General features: G+C 39.7%; 2 protein-coding genes across 2 annotated transcripts; one reads left to right on the forward strand and one right to left on the reverse strand.

Annotated features, from left to right (window-relative positions):
- Positions 1-1,174: 1,174 nt before the first annotated feature.
- Positions 1,175-3,288, reverse strand: LOC309697410 (uncharacterized protein). Its single transcript, XM_082519288.1, has 3 exons — positions 3,026-3,288; positions 1,687-1,875; positions 1,175-1,596 (listed from the first exon to the last, which is right to left on the reverse strand). The coding sequence occupies exons 1-3, from the start codon at positions 3,155-3,157 to the stop codon at positions 1,402-1,404; spliced, it is 516 nt and encodes a 171-aa protein (XP_082375414.1). The 5' UTR covers positions 3,158-3,288; the 3' UTR covers positions 1,175-1,401.
- Positions 3,289-5,111: 1,823 nt separating this feature from the next.
- LOC309696414 (monocarboxylate transporter 2-like) lies at positions 5,112-8,213 on the forward strand. The gene is made up of 5 exons (XM_082517640.1): positions 5,112-5,182; positions 5,297-5,527; positions 5,656-5,799; positions 6,555-7,415; positions 7,538-8,213. Exons 2-5 carry the CDS (start codon positions 5,311-5,313, stop codon positions 7,759-7,761), a joined length of 1,446 nt encoding a protein of 481 aa, XP_082373766.1. The 5' UTR covers positions 5,112-5,182; positions 5,297-5,310; the 3' UTR covers positions 7,762-8,213.
- Positions 8,214-12,282: the final 4,069 nt, after the last annotated feature.

A 12,282-nucleotide genomic window follows, 5' to 3' on the forward strand; every position in this document is an offset into this window, starting at 1 on the left:
CATGTGATGCAAACAACTGGAAGTCTGCAGTTGTAAATGGATATTATGAAGTGTGCTCATGTTTTAAATTAGAGCCTGGATGTATGATTTAAATGGGCCAATGTTATTCAGCAAAAACAATTAAATATGTGCTTATGTGACCTTGTGTCATGTTCCTTCTTTGCAGCTGTGCCCAAGGAGGCAGAAGCAAGTCCCCTACCTAGAGCGTTCGATCCCTGGCGTGTATGTTCGGAGTATCGTCTCCCAGGTCTGTAAGTGTCCGTGTAAGTATCCTTGGGCAAAATACTGAACCCCAAATTTCCCCCCAGTGGAGCACGAGTGTGTTTGTGAATTTTATGCAAATTGCTTAGGCATGTTTGAATGGGTGAATGAAGCTTGTAGCAAGAAAACACTTCGAATGCTCAAATTGATTAAGTAAGAAGAAAAAAGTGCCACACAAGTAAATTCCATTTGACATTTACGCTGTAACCAACAGTGTTTTATAAACACTTTTGTCCTATTGCAGGATCTCATGTAATCTTTCACCAGCACATGCCGTTCTACACAGCTGTTTATTTTTGGTGAAACATAAGAGGAGGGGCTCACGTGTTTCTCTCCAGCACACAGACACTGACGTTACTTTCAAAACAATAGTCATAAAAAAGACATAAATAATCAGAGAGCTTCAGTAGTTTTGATTTTTTTTTGTTAAACAAATCCACTAAATTTGACATTTCTGCTCGTATTTGTTCTTCTGGCTATGATCTGATCAGTTTGCTACAATTCAGCACAATTTCTAAAGAACGATTTCACTCTCGCAGACTTACAATGACATCTAGTGGCAGATTCTTGACAGTTTGGTTCTTAATCGGCTTTGAATGAACCGCTGTGCATGACAGGAAATTGATCATATTCCGCTTCAGTGACTTTGAGTCTTATCTCTGCACCATGTATATGATGAATACATGACAGTCCTTTACAGAACACACAATCCTTTCTGTCAAGAATGATTCTTTCCATGTACAGCAAAGCTTTTTTCTTTTTTAAAAATCTGTTTCCATAGCCACTATCTTGGGTCTGACTGCCACCTCCCCAGTGATTTTGTTAGAAGTAAGATTGGACCAATCTGCTGATACGAATACACACCAGAGGAAGAATAAAAATCATGACAAAATGCTGTTATCAGTCAAAAACAGATTTTCAAACTGCATTTAATGAAACCTGTACATCCAGAAATATTTCTTTGAATACATTCATCTTCAGCTCTATTTTACAGTTGTAATTTTATCTCTGCATCATTGTTGTTATTTTAAATTACTTTAGGTGAACTATATAACCAACATAACCATTTTTTACAGGATTATCAGCATATTTATGCAGTTCTTCATATATTTACAGTACTTATAAAACAGTGCTGGAGCGTCAGGGTATTTTCTTTTCACAGCGTCCTGTGGTGCACTCCTCTCCACGTCCGGTCCACTTTAAGCGGTTCCTGGCAAAGATGTCATAGGATTTGTCCATCAATGGTCTCACAGGTGACCACATCATAAAGCGACCCAACCAACCGAGGCCTACGGCGCTATACATGACTGCAAACGCTGGGACTCCGCTGTGAACCTGGTAACACACAGCATGAAGGTGCATAATACAACACTTGGGTTAAACTGCATATTGTGAGGTTCATTAAAATCTTGGTTAAATAATCACCTTGTCTTTCTTATCAATCACGTGCATTTCCTTCATGGCCATCTCATAGGTGATAGCCTTGTATTTTGTTCCATCATAACCTGGCAGAGAGATATCAATGAAATGTACTTTCTCAGGCCGGTTTCTCTGCAGAAACTGGAGCAAACGGATCTCAGTCACACATATTGGACAAAGCCCATCATACAGAACCTGGAAAAGAGTGGAGAACAGACATTTACATGAGGAATTGTCTGATATTTTATCCCTAATTTTCCAAAATTCAGTTAAACTTGAAGGATATCAATCCTGTTGGGAGGCATAAACCCTTGTGGATTCATTTAACCTGCTTTGGTTCAAATGAAAGTACAACAGTTGCATTGGAGAAGCAGCAAAATGGTGAGACTGTTGCTCTCCCCATATCGCTCCTGACTGATATTTCTCTTTCCTTTTTGCTAGTTTCCTTGTCTCTACTGGTAGCGTTAGATGGTACTTGCAGCCCATTCAGGTTGCACAGGTAGTTCCATATACTAATATGCCATCACAAGATGGTTTACAGTCTCAGTCTCAGCACAGGAGAGTGGAGGACATATAGGAGACGGGCTGCTACACAAGAAGAGCTGGACAGGGTTGCACAAGGGCATCAACGCAGCAGCAGGAGAGATAACTGCGCCTTTGTTCGAGGAGGAACAGAGCCCTTGAGAATGACCTACTTGTGCCAGCTTTTGATCAAACTGTAAGAAGAACCAGACTCCACGTGCATGACATGAGGGCCTGACCTTGCAGCTCAACTGAGTTTACCAAAGAAAAGCAGGACTGGCAGGTCCACCGATGGACCCCATTCGCTTCACAAATAAATGCAGGTTCACACTGAACACATGTGACTGACATGAGAAATCATAATCTTTTTTCAAAAAGACATGTTAACCTTGATGAGATTACCTCATTAATAGTCATTACATCAAAGATCCTGAACGATTTGAATTTGGCCCAGGAAAACGTCCATCAACTAAAAATTGAGTTGCGTATTGCCACAGCGTTGTCTTAAGTTAACAACGTTCAAAGTGCAACTTTCATTTTGCTCAGCTGGCACAGATACTACCACACAGTGAGGACAAGGTCAAAAATGAGTCTTACACATGTAAAATAAGCGTTATGAAATCGTAAGCGTGGTTTTAAATCATTTTATATTATACTGCCAAACTGGAGACGTTTCAACCAGTAACGCGGAATCATTTACTTTACAGGGTTTACATATTAACCAGTATATTATCCTAAAAACGGTTTACCCGTTTTACAGACCGCTAACTAAAAATTTAAAGACAAGTTTAGCAGAAACAGAGAGACAGTGGGAGCAACTCACCCTGACACCAGCAGACTCAGAACTGAAGGTGCGATGCTGATGTTTGCAGAGCACAGATGTTACTCTTGAATTTACACAACTGGGCAATCTGGCTAAACCCGAAGTCAAACATGTTCTCACTTTTGAAAACATCTGAAGCTACAAATGGATACACAGCTCTAACTTGCACTGGAATCAACCCGACTTTTCCCCAACTAACAACCAGATTATACAAGCGTTTGAATAACTCTTGAATAACTTCTTCTTCCCCCTTTGAGGCAATCTAGGCTTTGTTTTATTATCGCCATCTAGTGGACTGGAGTGCGAGAAGTTCCCTGACTTACGTCTACAAACAGAAATGCTGAGTATTTATTTACATTTCCACATTCCATGTTTTTGTACGTTTAGTTTTCAGTTTGATTTTTTATTTTATTTTTACACACATCTAATTAGCCAACTGAACAGGCTTTAGAACTGGGAAAAGGGAGATTTTAGTGACTTTGCAGGTATCCAGATGGCTGGTCTGAAACTGCTTGGATCACACAACCATAAAGAGAATGGTCAAAAAAAAAGAGAAATATCCAGTGACCACCAGTTTTCCGAGTGGAAACTTGATTGATGAAGTTGATGCCAGAGGTGCTTTGAGCCAAAATGAAGCATTTCAAATAACCACTGATTACAACCAAGGCATGGAGAAGAGCATGTCTAAATGCTCAACAAGTTAAAGATTGAAGCAGATGGGTTAGAGCTGCAGATGACCACACCTGGTGCCGGTTGTGAAAGATAAGGACAGGAAAGGGATGCTACAGTTTGAACATCTTTACCAAACTTGACACACTTTGAGACCTTTAGTACCAACTGAGCAGACTGGTTTCTCTGGCACACTTTCCAGATCTTAAGCCAACAGAGCATATTTGGGATGTGGTAGAACCGGAGATTCACATCATGTTTGTGCAACATCATATCTGCTGCAACTGTGTGATGCTAACATACTTTTATACACTAAAATCTCAGAGGAATGTTTCCAGCACCTTTGTATGATCTATGCACGCAGTTCGGAAAGAAAAAAGTGGCCCAACTCTGGCGTACCTAATGAAGTGGTTAGTGAGGATATGTCAGCTGTTTAATTTCCTTAAATTCTAATCCATAAATTGTAATTATTATTCTCTCAGTTGAATTTTATGTAGTGTTTGTTGTATTTCTTTCAAAACATGCGGTTTGCAGTCTCAATAGCTGATTAATGAGGAGGTTGAATTGGAGCACATTATCGCTCAGCATCTAGACATCTTTAAATAACTCATGAAAGAAAAAAAACAGAGCTCACAGCACCTCTAAAAGATACACCAATAATCCATACCGGATTAATTTGCATAAAAACTAGGGATTTTGTGCTAAGCTGAAAGAATATCCAGTGACTACATCAATTTAAACAACTCATAATTTTAAGAAAATAAAATAGAGACCAATTATTTCCAGCATTCACATTCAGCAACCACATGGCCCAACACTGCTGACATTGAATTTGTAGCCAGCGCTGTTTTTCACAACATGTACAAAACACAGTTTTTCAGTTAATTAATTTTTACTTAATCAAAGCGTGCAGACAAACCATAAAATTAAGAAAGCCTTCCTAATATTGTATAAGTCCCTCCCACATGTACTGAAAAAACAGCTCTGGGGATCTAGTTAGATTGGCACGAAGTTCCAAGCATTTTTTTTTTCAGTTAGCCCTGCTGAGGGAGACCCCCTGCCATCGGGGGGTGCCATTGGATTGGGGGCATGACATCAAAACATAAATCCCAGCTTTAAAGGTTTCCCAAAAGAGCATGTCATTTTGACCAACCCACCTGCAGTGCACAAACACATAGGAGTAGACAAACACCGCTTACATGAGTTCAAAGGGCCTCGGCAGTAAAACCAATGTATGTCTATGAAAGGGTCGTATGTTAAAAGAAACATATTTTAGCAGTTGAATTACACTTCCTACAAGCATTTATTGTCATCAATATCTAGTGCTTGGCTATTGCTCTATTTTGTATGGCCACTCATATTTTGCATCACAGCACACGTGATGAGATCAAAGAGCTTACAGCAGAGTGAACTCTGTCCCAGTGCAAGACTGTGTCACATGGACTGAGTTCATAGACTTTGCGATACAGTTTCAAGGACTGGGCCGAGGTGAGGTCTTGTGAAACTTATAATGGATGCAAAATATGTGAATCTAACTCTTTCTTTGAAAAGTTGCACTTGTTTATTTTCTGTTCACTTATTTTTGCTGTTCCCACTTTCTAGCCGGAGAATTGAACATGCCCCCCGCAGCAGCAACCAATCTAGGCTACACCCCACCAGACGGAGGCTGGGGCTGGGCTGTCGTCTTCGGCGCTTTCATCTCCATAGGATTCTCGTATGCCTTTCCTAAGTCCCTCACCATCTATTTCAAGGAGATTCAGGAATATTTTTCAGTTTCCTACAGTGAGATTGCCTGGGTGTCCTCAGTCATGCTTGCTTCTATGTATGCAGGAGGTTAGTGGCCGTCATACTTCAAGTATTGGCACATTCCCAAGCAACGTATCCCATGACCGGATTTGTCAAGAAAAATTTGTCCCTCAGAACGTTGCTAAAAATGTAAGATATTTCTCTCCTGTGTGCAGGCCCTGTCAGCAGTATACTGGTCAATCGCTATGGCAGCAGACCTGTGGTTATAGTTGGCGGGGTCCTGGTTTGCACTGGCATGGCTCTCGCTTCTTTTGGAACTAATATAATACATCTGTACCTCTGTGTTGGAGTAATTGGAGGTAAATTATGTTTCCTTTTTTTGTTAACAGTCAGATAGGCTAGTCCAACAATTTAAAAAACTATCCTTTAAAACGATTCACTTTCTTACAGTGCACATGTTCAATTCAGTTTTGTGTTATTTTTCTGGTATAGCTGTTTCTGTCCTTTATAATGTTTGCTTTATGATACCTGGTTGTAACTGGACTACACTGAAGGAAGGAGTGGTTGTGTTGTAACTCTCATTCAGTCTTTTACTATCAGGATCAATCCACAGGGATTGTTTATGTCCCTGTGTAAAGCAGAGTTGGTCGTTCAGTGCAGCGAGTACAATGACCCTTATGATATAATATAAGTTATAATCCCCTCTTACAACATCAAAGCAATGTTTAGATTTGGGTAAAACCTTTTTTGTCCTGTTAATTCAGGTGCATTTGGAACATCCACACATGCACATGTGCAGGCAAAACCACACGATCATTTTACTAACTGAGAGCAAACAAACCTCTCAGACTTTAAACCTAATCTTTAATCTAGTAGCACTGCACCAGTCAGAGACGTACAGAAAAGAAATGCCCAAACCATGGGACTAGTTATATTTTTTTTTCTGTAAACAAATCATCACCGATATAAAACTAATGTCACAGATAATAATAAGAGGTGCATTCAACTGTCTAAAAGTACTTTTTAAACTGATACTTTAGGCACTTTATTCAAAATATTCTAAAGGGAATAATTCATAAATTACTGTGTGTAATTTTAACCTTATTTTTAACAGGTTTTGGTCTCGCCTTCAACTTGCAGCCCTCCCTGACGATCATAGGCACTTACTTCCAGGTCAAAAGGCCCATGGCCAATGGACTCGCTATGACTGGAAGTCCGGTTATTCTCTCCACTCTGGCGCCTCTCAATCAGTTTCTGTTTGATTCCTTTGGTTGGAGGGGAAGCTTCCTCATCCTGGGATCCATTGTTTTGAACTGCTGTGTAGCTGGTGCTTTGATGAGACCAGTCAACAAAAGCATACCACGGAAAACAATAGATGAGTCATCAAAGTGTGAAAGCGAAGCTCAGGAACACGCTGCTGCTGAAGACACCACTACCCACTCCGATAACCTTCAGACTGAAGATCAAAGTGAGAGCAAGGGTCACAGCTTTGTGCAGAAATTCATAGATCTCTCACTTTTCAGACACAGGGGCTTCCTCATTTATCTAATTGGTAATGTGGTCTTGTTTTTTGGCTTTTTTGCACCTGTGGTTTTCATGGCTCCATATGCCAAACATCAAGGGATTGATGAATATTCAGCAGCTTTCTTGCTCTCCATTTTTGCTCTGGCGGACATGTTCATTAGACCGACAACTGGCTTAGTTGGCAACACCAAGTGGATCAGGCCGAGAATACAGTATTTTTTCAGTTTTGCTGTTTCATACAATGGCGTATGTCACCTAATGTGCCCACTGGCGTCTGGCTATACGGGCCTAGTTGTATATGCTGTCTTCTTTGGTTTGGCATTTGGGATGCTTTCTGCACTCCTTTTTGAAGTTCTAATGGACCTTGTTGGAGCTCCTCGTTTCTCCACTGCTGTTGGACTTGTCACCATTATTGAGTGTGGGCCAGTGCTTCTGGGACCTCCAATGGCAGGTTTGTGGTGTTTTTTTTCTTCTCTTTTTTTCCATTGAATTGTGATTTTGATTATACACATAAGCAAAGTATAGAAATTTCCAAGATGGAGTTACTAACAGATTATGTGTGTTCTCTTTCAGGAGCTTTGGTTGATTATTTTGGTGATTACAAATACATATATTATGCATGCGGTGTATTCATGCTGGTTTCTGGCATATTTTTCTTCGTTATGCATTACTACAACTATAAAAAACTGGATGAGGAGCGCGGAAAGAGCAAAGCAATGGAGACAAGGAATTCTGACGAGGCAGTACAACTAAAAATGAACCAGGCTGATAGAACGATGAATGAAACAGATGAATGAACTTGCTGACTATGACTTTATTTCAGTGGATGCATACAAAATGACACTACAAAGGCTTTTTATGCAGTATGTAAATGTATTTTGTACCTTAAATGACTTAGTTAGAGTAGTTAGACTTTTACATATTTGCAGATTCACATTTGTTATTTTGTAAATGCTCATATTATGTATATTATTATTATTACAGTGTGTGGCATATGTAACTCTCATGGATTTGTTAATAAATCTCCAGGAACTAACTATGTTCCTTCTAATGCAATCCTTATGGCTTTATAAACTTAAGCAGTTCATTTGGTTTCTTCATCAATTAAATAATAATAAATCTTCTGACTCTTATTTCTGAATAATGTAAGAAAAGAAGTCCAAACCCACATGCAGTCACAGTTTAGTGTTACTAAACTGTGTTACTTATTACCACTAGATGGCACTGAACCCTATCACATGAAAACTGAAGCCACACACATCTTTTCCATTAAACTTCAATTAAACAACAGGCATCCTCATGCCTCGGGCTCAGTTCTCTACAGCATCGCTTTCCATAATCTGGGTCATGACCCCCGGCCCAATGGGAAGATAGCTATTTTGAATAGTTTACAACATTTGCAACAGTAAAAACAAAATGTAGGTGTCTGTTGTGAAGACTGCAGTTTCTGACTTAAATAGCTTCCCTGAAATCCTTCTCACTCTAAAAAGGCGAAAGGAAGATTCATTCTTTATGTTCTAGTCTACAGTAAAACACATTTTGAATGTCATGGGGATCTGTAAAAGTTGTTTCACTGCAGCATAGCTTCAGTGAAGTCATAAAAATTCAGTATGAAGTTATGGAAATATTTGAGAATTAACTTTTAAATAAGTGTGGTGAACCCAATGTGCATTTAATAAGATTGGATTTGCAGGTGTGGCTGAGGAAATGAAACGCTTTACTTATCCTCACAGACATAGAAAAAAATGTATTGTGCATATAACACATTTAAGCTGTAGGGCAGACCTTTAGATATGTGAATGTGAATCTGCAATGAACATATACATTGCTGTCATATGGACAATCAAGACAGGTCAGCCCGTCTCTCCATAGGTCAACCTTTCTCTGCACACACATCATGATTTTAAACCCTTAGAATTCATCCTCAAGCACTAATGCAATACAAGATTCATGTGCAAGCCATAAAAAATGAACAATGCTATTATTACAGATGTATGCTTAAATGATCCATCCTCATCATGTGCCTGTAAGGTGCATATTGACTCCCTTTCTGGATGAACAAAAATTGCTCATGTGAGTGAATCAATACTTTAATGTATAGTGTAAAGTAATGTTACTTAAAAATCAGATAAACAGTGTAAATCCCTTTGTTATGGCTGAATGAACTTCTTTTTGGATTTTAGTCCAATTTCAGTCAACTAGGCATCATTTGATCAGATCCAGTTTGGGCAAAAGTAGCAACAATGAAAGTCTGATTGACTTTGGGTTGTTTTGATCCAGTTTTAATGGTATGAGAATCTAATCTGACCTAAAGATTTTTTTTCTACAGTAGAATTACAAATGAGCCAAACTGGTAAGATTATTAATTGTAGAGAAGTATTGAAAATGAAAAGTCTCAAAAGCATGTATCCATGTATCCACTGTATATACTGCATTTTCTCAGTGGCAGGACATTTATTTATCTCAACTGCAGAAAGCAACAGCACTATATCTGAGCCAGGCTTGCATCAGAGACAGGGTTTTCTTTCTAAGTCCTTCTGTTTGACAAGAGCAAGTGGTCATGATCGTGTAACAAAGGCTTGTTTCGATTTGCTTCCATTTGCTCCTCTTCAGTTGGTGCCTTATGCTGATTATACCATAGCAAGTGATGACTCACTCATTAGACAGCTGAATAAGATCACTCGAATACGACCACAAAATTGCTTTAATTTCCATACGTCTAAAAATATATTATACTCTGGTTTACATATGTTTTGATTTCTCGTGAATTAATTACAAATTTGATCGTTGTTGAGGAGTTTGTTTTTAAGGGTTATTATTTATTTTCTGTTTTTTTTAATGAATTTATATTTTTTATCAGTAACATGATCATTATCATTCTATCTCTGTCTGTTATTTTCTCACCAGCACATTCATTTTGTGGTTTGTAAAATGGAAGATAACCAGGAATACATTTTCATCACAATTACCCAGACCTCAAAGAGACATTTTCAGTTGTCCTCATTTACCTGACTAATACTCCAAGTCCAAAATTATTTCTGTAACTTTAGTCCAGTTTTTGTCATTTTAAGTCGTGTTTTTGTTCATAAGTTTAAAAAGTAAAGAATGACTCTATCTTGCTGCTAAGTAAAGAAGACAATATTTCACAAAGCGACACATTTCTTCTTAATACTGAACATGAATAATTTCCACTACTCTGAACATGACATTAAAAGGGGAAAGAGCATATTATTAACAGTCATGTACATCTACAAAAACTGGAGTAAATACAATTTGAAGCCAAACCATGGAGAAAATGATGGTACCAGTGGAGTATCAGTAGAATAGAATAGCATAGAACAGAATAGAATAGCCCCATGTCATTGTAGAGGTACATACAATTTGAAAAGTGCTTGGAAGTAGTGCAAAGACAAGACTTGATCTGAATAGAGTCTGTGTGTGAGTGACCTGAATGATGGGGGTTACTCAGACCATGGCTCAGATTAGTGCAGTGGGTGGACAGGGATGTGGTGTGGGGGGGATAGTGTTTATTGACACTCCAAATGGCAGAGGGAAGAAGCTGTTTGTGAGTCTAGAGGTGTGGGACCTGATTGACCTGAGGTGCTGACCAGAGGACAGCTGATCAAACAGGTGGTGGGTGGGGTGCAAGGCGTTCTTCTGAGACAGGAGGCTTTCACCAGGGTGTTGATGTTGTGGGTCCAGATGAGCTCAGCTGAGATGTGGGTGCCCAGAAACCTGAAGGTAGACACGAATTCTACCCGTCCTCTGTTTAGAATGAGTGGGGAATGAGTTATGAGTTATTTTGTTTTAAGGACGTTCAGCTTCAGGTTATTTTCTGAGCAGCAGCAGGACAAGTTCTCTACCGCTGCCCTGTACACTGTATTATCTCCATTAGAGATAAACCCAACCACCGTCACCGGTGTCACCGGCATACTTGACGATAACGTTGGTTGGATGCATTGGTGTGCAGTAGGAGGGCGGAGAATGCAGCCCAGCGAGATCTGGTGCTGAGTGACGGGGGGCTGAGTTGGACTGACTGAGGTCGGTTGGTGAGGAAGTTTTTGATCCAGTAGCAGGTGGCAGGGGGTATCTGACGGTGGTCCAGTTTGGTGAGGATGTCTGGTATTATGGTGTTAAACACTGAGCAGTAGTCCCAGAAGAGCATCCTCACGTGGCTCTTCCTGTTCTCCAGATGGCTCAGCGCTCTGTGAAGGGTGATGGTGATGGCATCCTCCGTGGACCGATTAGTTCTGCAAGCAAACTGGTGGGGGTCAAGGGAGGGGGATAGACAATCTCTCATGTACTTTAACATTATATGCTGTGAGGACTATAGGTCTGTAGTCATTGAGCCTGTCTATACTAGTCTTTTTGGGGATGAGAATGATAGTGGAGGCTTTCAGACAGTTGGGAGAGTACATAAAGGAAAACTCGAATACATTATTATAAAATTGTTGTAACCCAAAAGGATTATGCAGTGTAGATATGACAAATCTGTATGTATCCCAGTGGAATAGATATGAGTAGACAGAAAGTGAGAGAGTGAAGACCACCAATTAGTGGTGGTTCCCATAAGCTCTGTATCATCTCCTCACTGAACAGCTTGAGCATAATCACTGTGATGAACTGTGACTGATGTCAGTAAATCTGACCGTAATTGGGACCAAGAAGATTGAATCCAGGCAGCTCTGTGTCCAATCAAGGTGATGACTGCTCCCGTGGGGAGACATGGTGTTTTTACCATGCTGGTTTAAGCACTTGCACCCTTAACCACACAGCTGGGATGTTTGCAAAGAAATAAGTGATACTGTCTGTTTAATTCAACATGTTTGTTAATAATCTCTGCTAATCTGCTTCACCCACAGCAGCAGAACTAATCTGTCTGCACATTGTTTACACTCTGAGGGAGGGCAACATCGTGCATATACCAGAGACTTAAGAGTTTATTCATCAGCCCTGTGGATGAAGCTGCTAACAAGACAACATCGATAGCCAGATCTGGCTATGCATAGATATATTAGATGCGTTGACATGTTCTTGCAGAGAGAGGACCACTTGCTACATCAGCCTGTCCAAGGAGTCCCCAAGGATTATATCCAACCGAGACTAGATATATCAGATCATCAAAGATAAGGCAGTACTCTACTCTCAAAATCAAACACTTTGAAAGAATACTGCCTTGTTTTAGGCCATAATCACCCTGATTTACATATATGTAGATCAAAATCATACGCACATCACAAATGTTTAGAAAAATAGATTTTCTCCTGCAAAAGCAGTAAACATCTGAATATAAAGAGGGTAACATGGTGGGAATCTAG

This window comes from Aulonocara stuartgranti (genome assembly GCF_965226115.1).
Source record: "Aulonocara stuartgranti genome assembly, chromosome: 20".
In the NCBI taxonomy this organism is placed as follows: Eukaryota; Metazoa; Chordata; class Actinopteri; order Cichliformes; family Cichlidae; genus Aulonocara; species Aulonocara stuartgranti.